At 39.0% G+C, this 15,969-nt stretch overlaps 1 protein-coding gene across 5 annotated transcripts in view; it reads right to left on the bottom strand.

Annotated features, from left to right (window-relative positions):
• Positions 1-15,969, bottom strand: part of DMTF1 (cyclin D binding myb like transcription factor 1) — a 45,559-nt gene that overhangs the window by 1,347 nt on the left and 28,243 nt on the right. For all 5 annotated transcript variants that reach the window (XM_045494669.1, XM_045494667.1, XM_045494666.1 and 2 more), the window contains 9 exons: positions 15,294-15,326; positions 14,278-14,387; positions 10,092-10,320; positions 8,725-8,876; positions 7,215-7,424; positions 4,571-4,656; positions 1,816-1,971; positions 933-1,307; positions 195-342 (listed from right to left, as the gene is read on the bottom strand). In XM_045494669.1, the coding sequence (XP_045350625.1) occupies positions 195-342; positions 933-1,307; positions 1,816-1,971; positions 4,571-4,656; positions 7,215-7,424; positions 8,725-8,876; positions 10,092-10,320; positions 14,278-14,387; positions 15,294-15,326 (1,499 nt within the window). The remainder of the gene's footprint in view (positions 1-194; positions 343-932; positions 1,308-1,815; positions 1,972-4,570; positions 4,657-7,214; positions 7,425-8,724; positions 8,877-10,091; positions 10,321-14,277; positions 14,388-15,293; positions 15,327-15,969) is intronic.

The raw sequence follows: 15,969 nt of genomic DNA, 5'->3' as shown, positions 1-15,969 counted from the left end.
CTGTAAGAAGTTAAGTTTTAAGTGTATGTACTCTAAACCAGGTCAAGAAGTTAGAGTAAGTACTCTACCAAAGTGCAAAGTTAAACAAGATGATGAACTACTTACTGTTGGATCAAGACTAAAACAACAGAACTAAGGAGCCTGACTTTCCCCTTAAGATGTAGCAGGCACAGGATGCAGTTCTATTATAGTACCTGTTAGTGTCGTCAAAGGCAAGACCGATTCGGTATCGATAACGTCAGATGCCTGGATAAAGCCATGTGGTGAAGGAACAATAAGTATTGTTTCATCGTCAATGGTTGTCTGATCAACTTGTTCTTCTATGGTAGGAGACTCGAGGTCCTAAACAATAGCAATTCAAAAAAATCAGATTCTGACTTCTTTCTCAGTTTTAAGATCCCTAACACATTTAGGTTTAAAAGGACTTAAATTCAAACACTGTCCCATATTTTATAAAGCAAAGAAAAATGAAGCCTTAAAATGGACCAAAGTAATGACCCCCTACTCTCTTAAATATTGACAAAACAGAACCTAAAAGAAGCAATTCAGTTACAGGTTCCCTGAATGTAGAAGAAACAAATGCTGTTACACTGGGGTCAGTATGGTGGTTAAGCTGAACCACCAGGACCTATTATTAACCACCCGCCTGAAAATGATTCCATAGGTTTTCAACAAACAATTCTCAGTCTACTGGAAGGATAGGGGGGAAAGGTTTTAGTGAAGCACAGTGCTAAGAGCAATACTGCTCTCTGACGGATACTTGTGAGGTCACGGGTAGGGGTTTGCACTTGATTTTGTGTCTAGAGAAAAAAGGAAGGTATTGGAGGATGTATGACCTTTACTTCCCCCAGATCATTTTTAGGCTCTTTAAAAACTGCAGGTTTGAGGCTCAAGGCAAGAACCCAGAGCCTGTTTCCCTGGCTGCAACTTACCTCAGTAACGTAAGCACGGGCTAAAGGAGAAGACGACTCCTCTTGTTTAAGGTCGGTGTCCGAGATTTCTTCTGTTCTGACCATAACACTATCCATCAGTTCTGTGCTATTTTGGTTACTGAATTTGGATACATGAGCATCATTAAATGATGGCTCTACAGTTATCTTAGGCTGATGAATTTCATCGGGGAAAGTGTCTGCTTCTAGGGCATCTGGAGGCTCAGGAAAATCAGATGAGTGAATATCACTATCTACCGTCAGTTCTGCTTGGGACATGGAAGAAGTGATGTCCTCTGTGGCAACAGTCTGGATGATGACTCTTGGTGTGTGACACTGTACTGTGACATTGTCACTTGTGTTCAACAAATGTTCTGGCTATAAAATGTTAAAGAAAAACAATGGTAAAGTGAAAAAGGACCTACCAGACTCGTGTTACAGGCAAAAAATACCATCTACAGATGGTACCCTACTGTCCCTTCCCCGCCCCTCCCCTCTCCCCTCTGGAATGGTTGAATTCTTACACTATTTTTCTAAAACCCCTGTCAATCTCCTGTAAGGACAGACATGGGATGAGGGTTATATCCCAATGAAGGCACAGTGATGGTGTAAAACCTTGTTCCCAAGGCAACGGTGGTAGGAAACATTGTTTAAATAAATGGACGACATTAGTTCTGGTTCTTAAACTTTCTGTTGACAAATCCTGTTCCCTAACAAGTACTTGGATACTTGAAAGGAATACATAATCGATTTTTCCCCCCCAGATACATTATTTTTGAAGGCACATGGGTTTCATCATAGTATTAAAAATAAAAGCCATTTGGTGACACTTATCAGTTTAGCCATCTAGAGAAAGTAGAAAAATCAAGGAACGAAGGTAACATACGGATAGAGCATGGACAATGATCTGTTCAGGAGAAGCAGGAGCAGCAGCTGTCAGGGTTACTGTGGGACTAGCCGTCAGAGTTAGGGGAAGGCCTTGGCTTGAGCTTGTTTGAAGTAGGTATGTGCCTGGAGTGCCAGTGGGCTGTAAATGGAAAGACTAAGGGAAAAAAATGAAGATCAATACAGGTGCAAGAACACGGAGGAAGTACGCTTATGTACACTCATAAGTCTAGCTTTACATCCAAAACAGGGACTTCAGTTTAGCCACACACGTATTTCCCCATCCTGAAGGTGCCATCAAGTAACAAAATGAAGGCTATAATATTCTTGACTTGTCCCAAGTCCTTAGTTGTTCTGGAGATTTACCAGAGAGACTAGGTCAAGCCCTGATCCTGCTCTTCACTCCCATGTATGTCTATGATCTGGTCTTAGCTATTTATTTCAAGGCACCAAGAATGGCTGGCTGCCTAAGCCACTGTGTCCAGTGCAGTAACCTACCTGCACAATCTTCCTTTACCACATATAAAACTGGCAATCTCCGCCCCCCCCAACCCCCCACTTTTTTAAAGTTTCACATTTTTGAAAAGGTACTACAGCAGAGTTGACCTGGACAGATTTTTTTCATAGTATAAGAAGAAATGTACATGGATAGCAATTCAAAATCTGAATGAAAAAGAAAATTCCTATTTGAAAAGCTGGTTAACTGATAATATGTTTATCTCTGGAGATTTTTTTTTTAAATAAAACTAACAAAACTATTCAACATCAAGTCTTTCACAGCCATAGGTTTCTATAGAATAATTTCAGTTTGCTTTATCCTTCCTCCCCCACCCCCACAGGAAAGTATTTGCATTTGAAAGACAGGGTGACATTGAAGTCCTAGAGCCTGTGGTCTTGTGTACTTGAGTCACAACAACTCTTCTGGGTACTAATTCAATGAATCTAGGTTTCCTTATTGGCAAAGGGGGCATAATCACTAACCCCCAGGGAAGGGGTTGTGAGTATTACAAATTATTACAAAAGAGTGTCTGGCACACGGGGGCTCAATTTCTTTCCTCTCTCTTCATAGAAGTAAAAGCTGATCTTTTAATAAATACAACCTTTAGTAAATTACATGTGGTCAGGCAGGACAGTAAATATTACATATATGCATTTTATTTAATACACTTAAATTCACATAATCAGTTTTTTGAAGCTGAAGCACTATTATCATCCTCTTTTACTAAATTAGGACAGAAGTTTCTAAATACTTGATCGTAACCCAAGTTAAAACCTGGACACATACTCTAAATGTATGTGTATTTATTACTTTGGCCAGGGGCAGGAAGGGAGTTGGCAAAGGTTATACACCTGTGATAAACACATTCCTGTTTTGGAGACCACAGGATTAAGAAGTGGAAGCTTAGGTTAAGTAAGTTGCTAGTAAAAGTTCCAAAATTGTTCTAAAAGAGAACTTCTTGCTGTGTTGGCCATCCTCATGAGATTTGGCTGTGCAGAGGATAAATTCTTGCACTAATACGTCATAATTTAAATACTATCTACTTTCTATATTCTTCCTGAAAAATGAGCTAATTTTGGGCATTATCCATTTTAGTAAACAGAACAAGAACAAGGACTTAAAATTTTTCTATCACACCCAAAAGAAAAACCCATTCAAATTAGCAATCATGGCCCATTGCTCCCCAAAACCTCTTAGGAAACCTCATAATAGGCATTAATCTACTTTTTTTTTGTCTCTACAGATTTGCCTATTTTAGACATTTCAAAGAAACAGGAGTCAAACACTTTACAGTATTTTGCATCTCATTTCACTTAGCAAAATGTCTTCAAGGTTCATCCCAGGGGCATGTTATCAGTACTTCCTTTGTTCCTTTTTACTGCTGAATAATTGTGTGGCTATAGCACATTTTAATTACCCATTCATTGGGATGGACATGTGCGTTGTTTCCACTTTTTGGTTATTATGAATACAAACATTCATGTTCAAGTATGCAAACGCGCTTTCATTTCAAGAGAAATGAATATATATTGGATTAGAATTGGTGGCTCAGATGTTAACTACATTGTTTTACCTTTTTAGGAACTGCAAGATTCTTTTGCAAAGGGGCTAGTACGGTGTTTACTGAGAGTACTGTGAAATAATTCATTCCACAAACCTTTTCTCAGATAACCAGTATAAACTTTTTGGTTGCACATGGTGTCTGTTTAGCACTCCACCCAGGGGCACCAGGATGGCTCAGTCGGTTGAGCATCCGACTTTGGCTCAGGTCATTACCTCACGGTTTGTGTGTTCGAGCCCTACATCGGGCTCTGTGCTGACAGCGCAGATCCTGCTTGGGATTCTCTCTCACCTTTTGCCCCTCCCCCACTCACGCTTTCTCTCTCAAAATAAATAAACCAACTTAAAAATACTTTAAAAATTAAAAACAATAAAAAATTTAAAAATTATTAAAATGGCAAATTAAAAAAAGGACTCCATACAAATCCATAGCATGCACCCTACTCATTAAGCACTGTCACTTTCATATATTATTATTGGCTTATATACAGGTGAAAAAAAAGACTGAAGTTAATTATAAAAGTGAAAGTCTGATTTATGTCCTCTTAACCATCTGGTCTCAAAAACACGGACATAGTTGTACGTAATGCCATCCGTGGTAATTTTTGTTTCTTTTGTTCATGTGGTAACAGTGTAAAACCAGTAATTTTTTTAATGCATAAAATGGCCAATATCTATTTTGTGCAGTGTTACTCACTGGAAGAATCTCAAATGTCTGTAGTGTTCCACTGTTTAGTGTTATTGTTTCCGAGTCAACAGTAGCGGCAGGGGACTCCGTTGAAGCTATGGTGAGAACAAGGACAAAATAAATAAAAGACATAGTCTCATACTGAATAATTTGCATGGAAACCTGAAGTCATTTAATCTTATGAGAGAAGAAATCTAATGGATTTACCTGGGATGGCATAGATCAGGGTTGGCAAACCACGGCTCATACCCAAATCCAGCCCACTACCAGTTTTTGTAAATAAAATATTAGAGGAGCAGGGCCACACCTGTTTATTTTCTATGGTTGCTTTTGCACTACAAGGACAGAGATGACTAGCTGTGATACAGTACCTGTTAACCCCTGGTATTAATCACAAAATATTTCTAGTATTAAGAAGTAAGAGGAAGACACTAAGGTTAACTTACAAAGCAAGAGAAAGTGGATAAAAAAAATAAATTTTCCCTGGATATTCTGGTAAGCAGTACAGATGACTGGAACAGTAGTCCCCAAACACGAGGCTTTAGTTCTAGCAACATTACTTCTGAGAATGTAAACCTGAGCAAGTAACTTAATTTGAACTTAACTTATTAATGTTTAGAGATTTTGGCTGTCCTTCCTACATCATGGGAATTGTTGGGAGGACCAAAAACATGAAATATAAGAGAGTACTATTTCAGAATACCACATATGGGAGACTGAACAGCGCATTAGAGATCACATCATATAATCTCCTTATAGATGTGTCAATTGAGGCTTTATTTAAACTTGGGCAGTGTTGGTTACACCTGATCAAGGTTATTAGGAACTATAACTAGAAGACATGTTATCTCTTGGTGCTTTCAATTGTACCTGCAGATAAATCCATGTGAAAAAAAGATTTGGAATTGGCTTTTAATCTGTAGTTTTTACTACAACTATAATACATCTCAGTGAGAAAGGAAGAGACCCTTTTCAAAATAAATGCACTTGATTTATGTTATTTCTCTATTAGATGGATTCTTAAGATCATACCTAGAATAATTTAAAGTGATTCCCAATAAATAACCTAAGTCATGGGTAAACAAACTATGGGCAGGGACAGATGTGGCCCAAAGCGAAGAATCGTTTTTACATTTTTACAGGATTGTTTAAAAACAAACCAGAATATTCCACAAAGACCTATGTGGGCTCCAGACCCTACCATGTTTATATTTACTATTCTGGCTTAAAGTGTAACAATCCCTGACTCCTAACACAAAGGAAAAAACAATCCTGAGATTTTAGCCTGAATGCAAACAGTAACTGATGTGTTGTAAAACTCTTACTGTACTCACATTTCTTGCTGAAAGAAAATTATTCTACATATATTTAAAAAAAAAGCCATCTTGTAAATATTAGGGTACCAATTCTAAAATGTCTGTATTGCCAGTAACTATAGTCATTTCAATGGCCAAGGAACGTTCTACCAGTCTCTGTGCACAATCTATAGCCAACAGTAGCTCTCATATTTGTGGCAGACCAGTAATTTCAGTTGCTTTGCAATTCTTCATACTATAAAGGAAAATAAACAGGGCTAATGAATTTTTTCACGCTTTATATTACATTGGTGGAAAGCTAATGCAAATAACCAAACTTAAACTAGGACTGTAAGACAGGCATGATTAAAGATCCAAGGTAACTTTGCCAGTCACTGGATACAGGAGGTGTTACTACCACCAATAGATAGCTCAGTGATTCTCAAAATGGGATCATAGGGTACATTTGAAACCCTGTAGGGTGTTTTTATATTTTGCCATAATGATTAGAAAGTATTACTGGCATTCTGTGGGTGAGGTCAAGGGACAAGGAGCATCTTGCAATGTGTAGGACAGCCCTGGTAACAATGAATCGTCGCACTCAAAATGCCAATAATCCCCTGACTGAGAATGACACACAGCAATTGGTATACTCTCGGCAACGACCTTGCCATAGGCATAGCATTTAGGGAGAGAAAAGAAATGAGGTGAACGTGAATAATAATATAGTTCTGAGAATTTTATTTTCATTCTTTTTCTGTTACTCTATCATGGAAAAAAGGGCAGAAATACCAACCTGGTTTAGATCTCAGGAAATAAGTTTCCCTCCCTATACCAACTGTTGGTTTCTCATAATCTCCTTAAGCACAAAAAATGTCAGAGGCTAAGGAAAAGAAGGGTAAACACAACAGTTCCCACAGGAAACTGGCTCTTCACTTCCTGAAGAAAGTCTTTAATCTCATCAAAACCATTTCTTCTACATATGGCCTCAAGCCCACCCCCAATCCCTGTGCCTTCTGGTGAATTACTACAAATGATGTGCCACCTTGTGAAGTTTATTTCCTTACTAAACTGACTAGAGTTCAGGTAGTGTTTTATTAATCATTCTTTGTAACATCTAAAAGAAAGGATTTCAAATGGTTTATGAAGGCTGGGCAGTTGGTTATCAGTCCTTCCTGTCACACTCAACTTGTGTGCAAATATTGAGCTAATAAACATAAAATGCCTTGGACTGCCTTTGTCAACTTGTACAAATTTCTATCCACATTCTAGAAGAATGAAGGGTATTAGATGGTAAAGCCATTAACAAATTGTATAGGTCCCATAATGGCAAGGGGTCTTGAGTAATAAACACTTACAGACATGGGTGATCTGGACCGGAATCTGCAAGGCTGCCACGGGGCTTGGAGACATGGCTGTGCTGTCTTCCAAGCGGGCGACTCTGATCTGGACATGCTGTACACTGGAATTGGAATTACTGTTTGGAACTCCAGATCCTGATTTATTCTCCAAAAGCGTTGGGTTGTTTTTTTGGTTCTCATGTAACTGTTTAAGACCTTTTATTAAGACTGAAGGGAGATGGGTAGACAAAAAGAACATTGATTCTCCGACAGACCACCATCTAAGCAGCAAGGGAGGTGGGGGTAAGGAGGGAAAGTATTTGGAATAAATAATTGTATACTGCATGTGAGATCTCAGCAAAATAGTAATAAAAATATTTTAAGGCTACAACCTGTCTGGAAATTTGTGGAAACACTATCCATCACAAGAAATTAAAAAAAATTCATAGTATTATTCTTGTCAACGAAGATGCATTAGAAAAAACACAAAACCCTGTGTGGAACGTGAAAATAAGACCTCTTCAATGTCCTAAGGCTTCAGGATAAAATTCTTATTACTTAAGAAGAATATTGTTAATGCAAAGTAGCTTATTTTCTTTTCAAAACGAATAGTGTACGCCCTCCAACCCCCTCCAGGACTCAAGAACACTTAACTCACACCTCCAGAGTAGCAGCTCATCTTTAGCAAACAGTACTCTGCAACCACCTTGAATTCTTGTACAGGAAAGCAAAATCTACACTTGTCACCCTCCACTAGTCATGATAAACTCTGTAAACCCTTTCAGGTGATAGTAAAATCTGGGTGGGTTCATGTCACATTAGTATTCACTCACTCTTCTGCGTTTAACACCTGATTTATAAATTTATAACTATGTGTTAAAAAAATATATATATTTTCATCAAGCCAGAGTTCTTCAGAATATAATTTTCCTTTGGAAAAATGGGAAGTTGGAGAACTATACCAAGGGGAATGAATTTGATGACCTTAATTAAACAGACTGTACGACTTAGATGCACACCCTACGTGCAAAGCAGGCAATGAAGAGGCAAACGTGCTCTGCCTCATTTTAAGCAAACCCAAGTTAATATCTCTAGATTTAGATAACAAACGAATTACAATTCAGTCTTTGTACTATAAAAACACTAAGGAATTTCTCTAAATGACAAACCCAGTTAAGATATTTGAAATTATTCAACACATAAAAGTTGATTTAAACCTAAGTTTTCAAAAATACATCTTTGTACACAATATCTAAAATCAATTTCTTCTTCACAGTTTATATGAGAACAAGAATGTATGTCAATTGTGTATATTTTCATCTCAGCTGCTTTAAGAATTACAAATCACGTCAACTCTTCTCAAGGGAAGAAAAGACAGTTGCCCCCAAAAATAGGGCAGAGGTTTAAATGAAGTTCTGCCATGATTCAGATCTCTAGCTGAGGCAAAGAACTTCTAACCTCTAAGTAAGTCCTGAGGAGTAAAAATGGTAAGACTTGGGAAGGACTTAAGAATCAAATAATACATTACCAGGAAACGAAACATCCTTATGATTTGCAATTTGCCTTTTGATGGTCCACCATTTACTTCGAAGCCACTGTGGTGAACGGACACTGCTCCATCCCTCTGCTAACAGATCCCAGTTTATGTCATTTTCATCAGCTACATCAAGCTCTGCTATCCTACAGGTTAAAACAACCATTTGTTACATGTTATTTATTTCTCTGTAAGAAACCTCCTCTGACTACACGTGATGGCAATGGCAATAAAGGGAATGTCAACTTATGTTGGAGATGCTTTGTTAAGGTGTATGGGAAGGAAGGGATTCCAGGAGTGCACACTGCTTCCAGAGCTGAGAGCTATGAAATCCCACCAGCAAGAGCCTTTTGTTAATGGTGCAACTGATGGGCCCGAGTGTAAATGGTGACAATCAGATGAAACACTGTAAAGGAAAGGGAGTAGCTAAAGGTTATTAGAACAGGATAAGAGCAGGTTTAGTTGTATAGTGTTCTGCAATGTTTTATGGTGTGTTAGAGCAAGTTATTTCCTACATCTGAGCTTTTCCGTTTCTATACTAAAAATATTTAGAAATGAGCTATTTGTAGACGACTATTTGCAAAAAGTGTATTAAAAACAAAACCCCAAATAAAATGTTGAAAAAACAAAAACAATGCTCCAGCAACAACCGAAACATTAACAACCATTATAATAGCACAACTAAATTTTGGGGTATGAATGGTCTACTTGTTTTCTAGCTTCAACTGTCATGATGATTTTGATTTTCAGGAGGGAGTAGCTTCTATTACTTCAAGGTCTCAAACATTTTCTTGCTGGTATTTTTGCCCATTTGGGTCACTGATTCTTAATGGTTAAAATGACTAATTTAAAAAAGAAACTTAGGATTATCTCCTAGCTATGTTTGGATACGTGTGAAATGGAAGTATCTGATTCGGCCCAGTATGAAGGTGTGGGGTAACTGTAGTTGAACCCCCCTCTTGGCAATCCAAACAGCCCAAGAGTGAAGGGCATGGAGACTGAACAGCCCTCTTCCCCTTGACACGGTCTCCCTCTGCTAGGAGTGAGGCACATTGCTGGGACGGTGGCAAGCTGCAGGGCCACCGCCTGTGCCATACCTGTTCTGTGGATAGAGAGGACTTCAGTCTCTACGCCTTCAATCTGCTACTTTGCACGAGCACTAAATCCACTAAAAAGGAACACAAAACAAAAAAAGCTCAATATGAAATACATAGGATCTGAAGGATCCTCTATGGATCCTTTCTCTATGGAAAGGATACTTTTCAGACATGAGGCATCTAGGGAGACCCAAAGAGGAAAATCCATCAAGATACCTAGAGCCATTAAGCAGCTTTTGTTATTAAAAGATCTAGGACACGAACCTGAGGATGAGATTGATTTCATCTTCCTTGGTCCATTCAGTACCTCCACTTTGTTTCCAGTTCAGGTAGTTGAGCCATTTAGAGCGACACTGCTTTTCTGAGCGGGTCCCCACTCGTTCTGCCACAGCTGCCCAAGACACGCCCTGTGTCACTATGTCACCAGGCTCAGTGCTTGTCAATTCATGAACCACCTCTGCAAGTCTCTTTTCCTCTTCTTCTGTCCACTTCCCTAAAAGAAGGAAATCATCTAGACTACTACTGCTACCTTTTTTTTTTTTTTTTTTTTTCCAAATCAGATTCAGCCCTGTATTTCCAAGGACTGATGGGAAGTACACAGTAACACCCAAAGTATTTCTGAATGACCCGGGGGTGGGAAACTGCACACATCTACTAAGACAGTTGTTTTACTAGCCTATACTAGCCCAGTAAGGTTCTTGGTATCAAAGAAAATACAGAGTCTTGTAGAAAACAATAACCAACTCTTAAAGGAAAGAAAAACTACCCAATATATACCTAGAAAGAATTCTGTACTGTCAAGTTGCATTAATTGTAAGTAGGAAGAGCTTCACGAATGGCATGATGGACAAAGAAACACACAATTTTTACTTAGTATCACCTAAGATTCCTGCTCTGCAGAAGTGTAGTAAGCCAACAGAGATCCTTCATTACAGTAATGAATGGTGTAACTCCTATGGGCTTCCGCCCATTTTAGTAAAAATGAAAACTAGGTTTACATGATCTCCTTTCCCCCCATCCCAACTCCAAGAAACTGTGATAAAAGAGAAGTCTGAGACTGGCACTCACACATGATTTTACTCAAGGCTTTCCTGAAGCCATAAACCAGTAATAACACCAAATGATTCTCTTTGGTCTTTTCTTAAGGATCAAGCAGAAAAACAGGAAAAGAAGAGAAACTTTTTACCCCTCCCACTTCTGTTTCCATTTTGTTATTAGTAACTAAAAATATCTAGAAAATTTCAAAAGTGCCACTATGCCTGCTTCAGGGATTCCATTCATTCAACAAATATTTACTGAACATCTATTATGTGCTAGGCATAGTTCTGGATACCACATACTCAAGGCAAGATCCTGCTCTCCTACTTTAGCATGAGTGTCTCATAGTGTGGTACAAAAAAAGAGAAGTCATGATCAGAAATACTATGTAGCAACATGAAAAGCAAACAGGCGAATCAATCCCTCAGACTGGCAATCAGGAAATGGCAGTGTTTTTCCATTATTATGCTAACAAAAGGGGTTCTGCTCTCAGAATGTCTTACATAAAATGCTAGGGTCCCATCCTAAATCTAAAGCTCCTATTCCAGCTTCATTCATTAAGCTGTCATTCACAGAATAACAAGAGTTAGTGGAATTTCTGTTCTCACTGTCTTGCAGGTCATAGTGCTGGGGAATGGTTACTCAGAAAATATTCCTAATTCCACTTTAGCAGGATAGGGAGGTGAAAACAGAAAATATATACACTGAAAGCTTAACTTGATAACTATTTTTTTTTTTTTTTTTTTTTAATTCAAAGAATGAGCAGAGTGTGGATCCTTCAGAGAATTTTGGGGCTAAAAGGGAACAATGAGATCATTCTAACCTCTTTCTTTTACAGAGGAAACTGAGGCTCAGAAAGATTGAGTGAGAGTTAGTGGCAAAGTCTAAATACTGTTGTTGATCACAAAGGTTAGGTTTAACAGTGTCATCTGTTAAAAGTTAAAAAGGCATTTGTGGTCTGGGGGTTGAAACAACAGTCGCAAGTTTTTTCTATGGAAAAAATACTTATTTGTTTGAAATAAGCAAAAGAGAGCCACACCTTTGGAATATAACTTCTTAAGTTGTGATCTGCCTGAACTAAAGTGTTTTATAAACCTGAGTTGATAAGCTTGTTAACGTAAGCTCCACAGTTAGATGGGCTTAAATTAAAACAAACTCCTGTATGTAAGCCTTAATGATAAATACTTTCACAACCGGAGCAGTTATGAGTTTCTACAAAAAGGAAACATGGTACATACCTAAAACGACTAAAAAGTGAGATGTGTCCCTGTGAACAGTGTCATCTCACACAAAAGAAAAATGAAGGATTACTTAGGTCTATAAAGCTTGATGAAAAAGCAAGACTAGAAAATAAAATCTGAATTAAAATTGTGGTAGGGTCCCCTCCCTAAGGAAAGAAAAAAAAAAGCCTCAAGGCAACCTGACTATATGCATAGGTGACAACATCCCTCAGGACCTTGTAACATGAGACCACGTAATCAGACTACATGTTTGTGTGTTACCATATATGGGAGACGAAGTAAAAAAATACATAGAAAACTACACCACGTGGCGTTCGGGGCTCAGTTCTTTGGGTACGAACCCAACTGAGCGGTGCCAGCAGGAATAAAGTTGCTTCCTGGAAAGAAAAGTCTCAGTGTTACAACTCTCTGTGCGAGAATTCTGCTACATTACTGTGGGGCTCGTCCGGGATTCAGACAGTGCATTTCCACCTCCTTTGCCACTGGGGCTGCAAACCTCGGGGTGCCGGGAGAGGCAGCCTCACCTGGTGCCAGCAGGCTGCTTGATCCACAGGAGACCAGCCCTCCTGGCACACCGGGGCAATAACCCCCGTATGTGCTCATGGAACCCAAGAGGCCCAGGAACCGGCTCAGGGATGCCCATCAGCCTTCTAAGAACCCAGGTTCGTTTTGGCAGACCTGCCCGTAAGAGGCAGAAGGGGAGCCTGATCACCTCCCAGAGGTGCACTAGTAGTTCCACAAGGGACGAGGAACGAAGCTGCAACACTAAGGTGTTGGTGCTGGGCAGCAGGTTGGAGTCACCGTGTGACTGTGTATGGGGACTTGTGTCTCCTTCATTTCCTTGGTCAACGACTATAGTTCGAGCCAACTGTCTCTGGTTATTCTACCTCAGAACGGGGACTTGAGGGAATATTCCCAAGCAGCTGCCGAAACTCCTTTTGTTTCGGGGAAATTCCCTGTCTTCTCAGGACTGACATGGACTGTCTCGTTCCACTGGTGGCAAACAAAACAAAAGAAACCTGGGGTCAGCTCCTCTGTCTGAGCTGCCAAGATTTAAAACTGGGAATTCTCTTCTCTGCCTTCCGCTGGCACCTGTCTCTTCTGTCTTCCCTTCCCCGCTCCTGTTTCTGCACCACCTAGGGGGCGGCTGGCACAACTGGCTCCTCAATGCCTCAGGCACCATCAGCTCCTCCTCCCACCCTAGATGTCCAGGAACAAAGACCACCGATGTCAGATTTCCCCACCAACGTTGCAGGTAAAAATTAACCAAGGGGAACAAATTGTCTTACGTGGACTCAAGTAAAACGTATTCAGTGTTTAAGCTAATTTAAGTTTGTTGGTTTGAGGTAGATGTTTATCAACATTAAAAAAAACTTTTATTCTACCTTGATTTGCTAAGGGTCAAATAAGCTCATGTTATCTCTGTTCCAATTTGTTAACAAAAAGATGACTTAAAGTGACAGTTAATTTTGTCCGTCTCTTAAGTTTTCATGGGTAATTGTTAAGATAGCTTTCAGTCTTTGGTAACCTAAAACGTTAATGTTTTACTTGCATGATAAACTAAGATTGAATTCATTGGATATCTAACAAGATAAGAGGCTAAAGCACTAATTACTAGATGTAGGTTTGTGCTTCTGACTTGTGGCAAAAAACCCAAAAAACCTAAGGATCTTTGGAACTGGTGAAAACATGCTTTTTGCTTAATGGATTTATTTATTTATTTATTTTTTTAATTTTTTTTTTTCCAACGTTTATTTATTTTTGGGACAGAGAGAGACAGAGCATGAACGGGGGAGGGGCAGAGAGAGAGGGAGACACAGAATCGGAAACAGGCTCCAGGCCCTGAGCCATCAGCCCAGAGCCCGACGCGGGGCTCGAACTCACGGACCGCGAGATCGTGACCTGGCTGAAGTCGGACGCTTAACCGACTGCGCCACCCAGGCGCCCCATCTTAATGGATTTATAAGCTGGCCATCTAAAAAAAAAATTCTGATGTAACAGAGAGTTCACAATTGGTTACTAGTTTTCACTGGAGACTAAGGTTTCTAAGAGTTAAATTCCTGCTACAAAGTGAATGACAAATTTCTTCCCAGGACAGAAGACAGGGCATATGTGAAAGGCCAGGAAGCGCCAATGGAGACCAGAGAAGCCAGCGGGGGCGCTCACAGTACCTGTGTTGCAAGTATCCTTCATCAGTCGGCACCGATCTTTGACGGAAGACGCGCTTCTTCCTAGCGCCGCCCCTATTGTTGCCCAGTCATTGCCATGCTTTATCCGGAGCCTAAAACAAGAGTCTGCCAATCAGCATTTGGTTCAACTGTTTTCTCCCTTTTAATTTCATCATTTATTCTTCATTCTTCTTCTTCCCATTTGAGTGGTTTGGAAGTTGTGGGCAGCAATACTTTGAGAGCCAAAGTTTGAAAGTGTGGCCTTTTTTTGGGGTCCACAGTTGTCTGTGGGTGAAAAAAAAACAGGCAGCAATTGCCTTTTTCCTGGGTCAGAGAAGAAATAAGTAACTTGGATATGTGTTCAAAAAAGACCAAATTTCCCCTCAGGTTACTGACAATCTCCCAGGCAATCCCCAGATTGTTCCCTTTTGCGTACTCCTAACAAGCTCTTCTCAGTCATCTGAAAAAGTTTCACAAGGTGCTATCATTACAACAAGGACCAGCCTTCAATTTTCACCATGATCCATACAATCCATTTACCCATACTTTATGGCCCTGCTCAATGAAGCAAAATTATTTTTCCTGTGAAATAGCCTTTATAAGGTAGAGTCCGCCCAGACATTAAGTAAAACATTTGCTAAGTCATCATTTTAAACACAGAGTAGTAGCACAACCCTGGTTTTAATTCCGTATGTAAGTTCCTGAGGTCCAGTCTTCAGGCCACCAAGAATGGCCATCTGGTCTCTTCTGTAACCCTTATCAGTGGTCTGCCACACATTTCATTCGGCAGCTCACAACAGGAGACTAAATTTATGGGCATTTATGGGCATACTCTGCACGTATGGATCTGAAAAGTTCTTTTTTACGGTCTCATGCTTAACAGCAGGATTAAATATACCAGTCTACTAAAACTCTCTTGACATTTTCAAAATAAAAGTTTTAAACACAAAGATATTTTTTTAGAAAGGTAAAACCCAACTATCAGAATTAATGAAAAGGAAAAAAATTGTTAAACTTACTCCTTGAGCTTTTCAATTTCTTCAGGTGTATATCTAGAAATTTAAACAAATTTTTAAAAAGATGAATTAAAACAAAGAATGCTAAACAACCTTGATAAAAATCAGATTTTCACTTAGGGAGCCAAATGGTAAGTCACTTAGCATAATGATAATATTTTTAAAGTGACTAATTTCAAGGTAAATGACTGAAAATTAAAACTAATGCTTCTATTTTTTTTGCAAAAAAAAAACTTTTAGCTGTAACACAAGTAATTAATGTATATTTTTCTCTAGGAAAATTCAACATTTAAAACATATTTGCTCCTATTCTGTTTAACTTTCCCTTTATTTCAAAACTGGTTTCAGGTCCTCTGATAGTTATTCCGAAAGACTTATGCATGACATTATAAACCAGAGCCAAGATGCAAATCTATGGTGAATTCTCACAAGGCACTGAAAAATTTAAAATTCTCTTCATTTCCACTACCCATGCATGGACATCTGCCATACTCTTGCTTTAATGTAAAGGCTCTTTTTCTTTAGTTGGGCAAGTACTCAAAACAGCCATTGCAATTTCTTTTTAAAAGCAGTATCTAATAAGCTGTCCTATGACTACCTAAAATTTCCAAAGAGAAATTATAAATATGTTAGTAACACTATATAATCATTGAGTTGAAAAAAATGATGCCTTCCCATA

Source organism: Leopardus geoffroyi, chromosome A2 (genome assembly GCF_018350155.1).
Source record: "Leopardus geoffroyi isolate Oge1 chromosome A2, O.geoffroyi_Oge1_pat1.0, whole genome shotgun sequence".
In the NCBI taxonomy this organism is placed as follows: Eukaryota; Metazoa; Chordata; class Mammalia; order Carnivora; family Felidae; genus Leopardus; species Leopardus geoffroyi.
The sequence above is the reverse complement of the archived record's forward strand: the minus strand, read 5'-3'. Positions and strand labels throughout refer to the sequence as shown.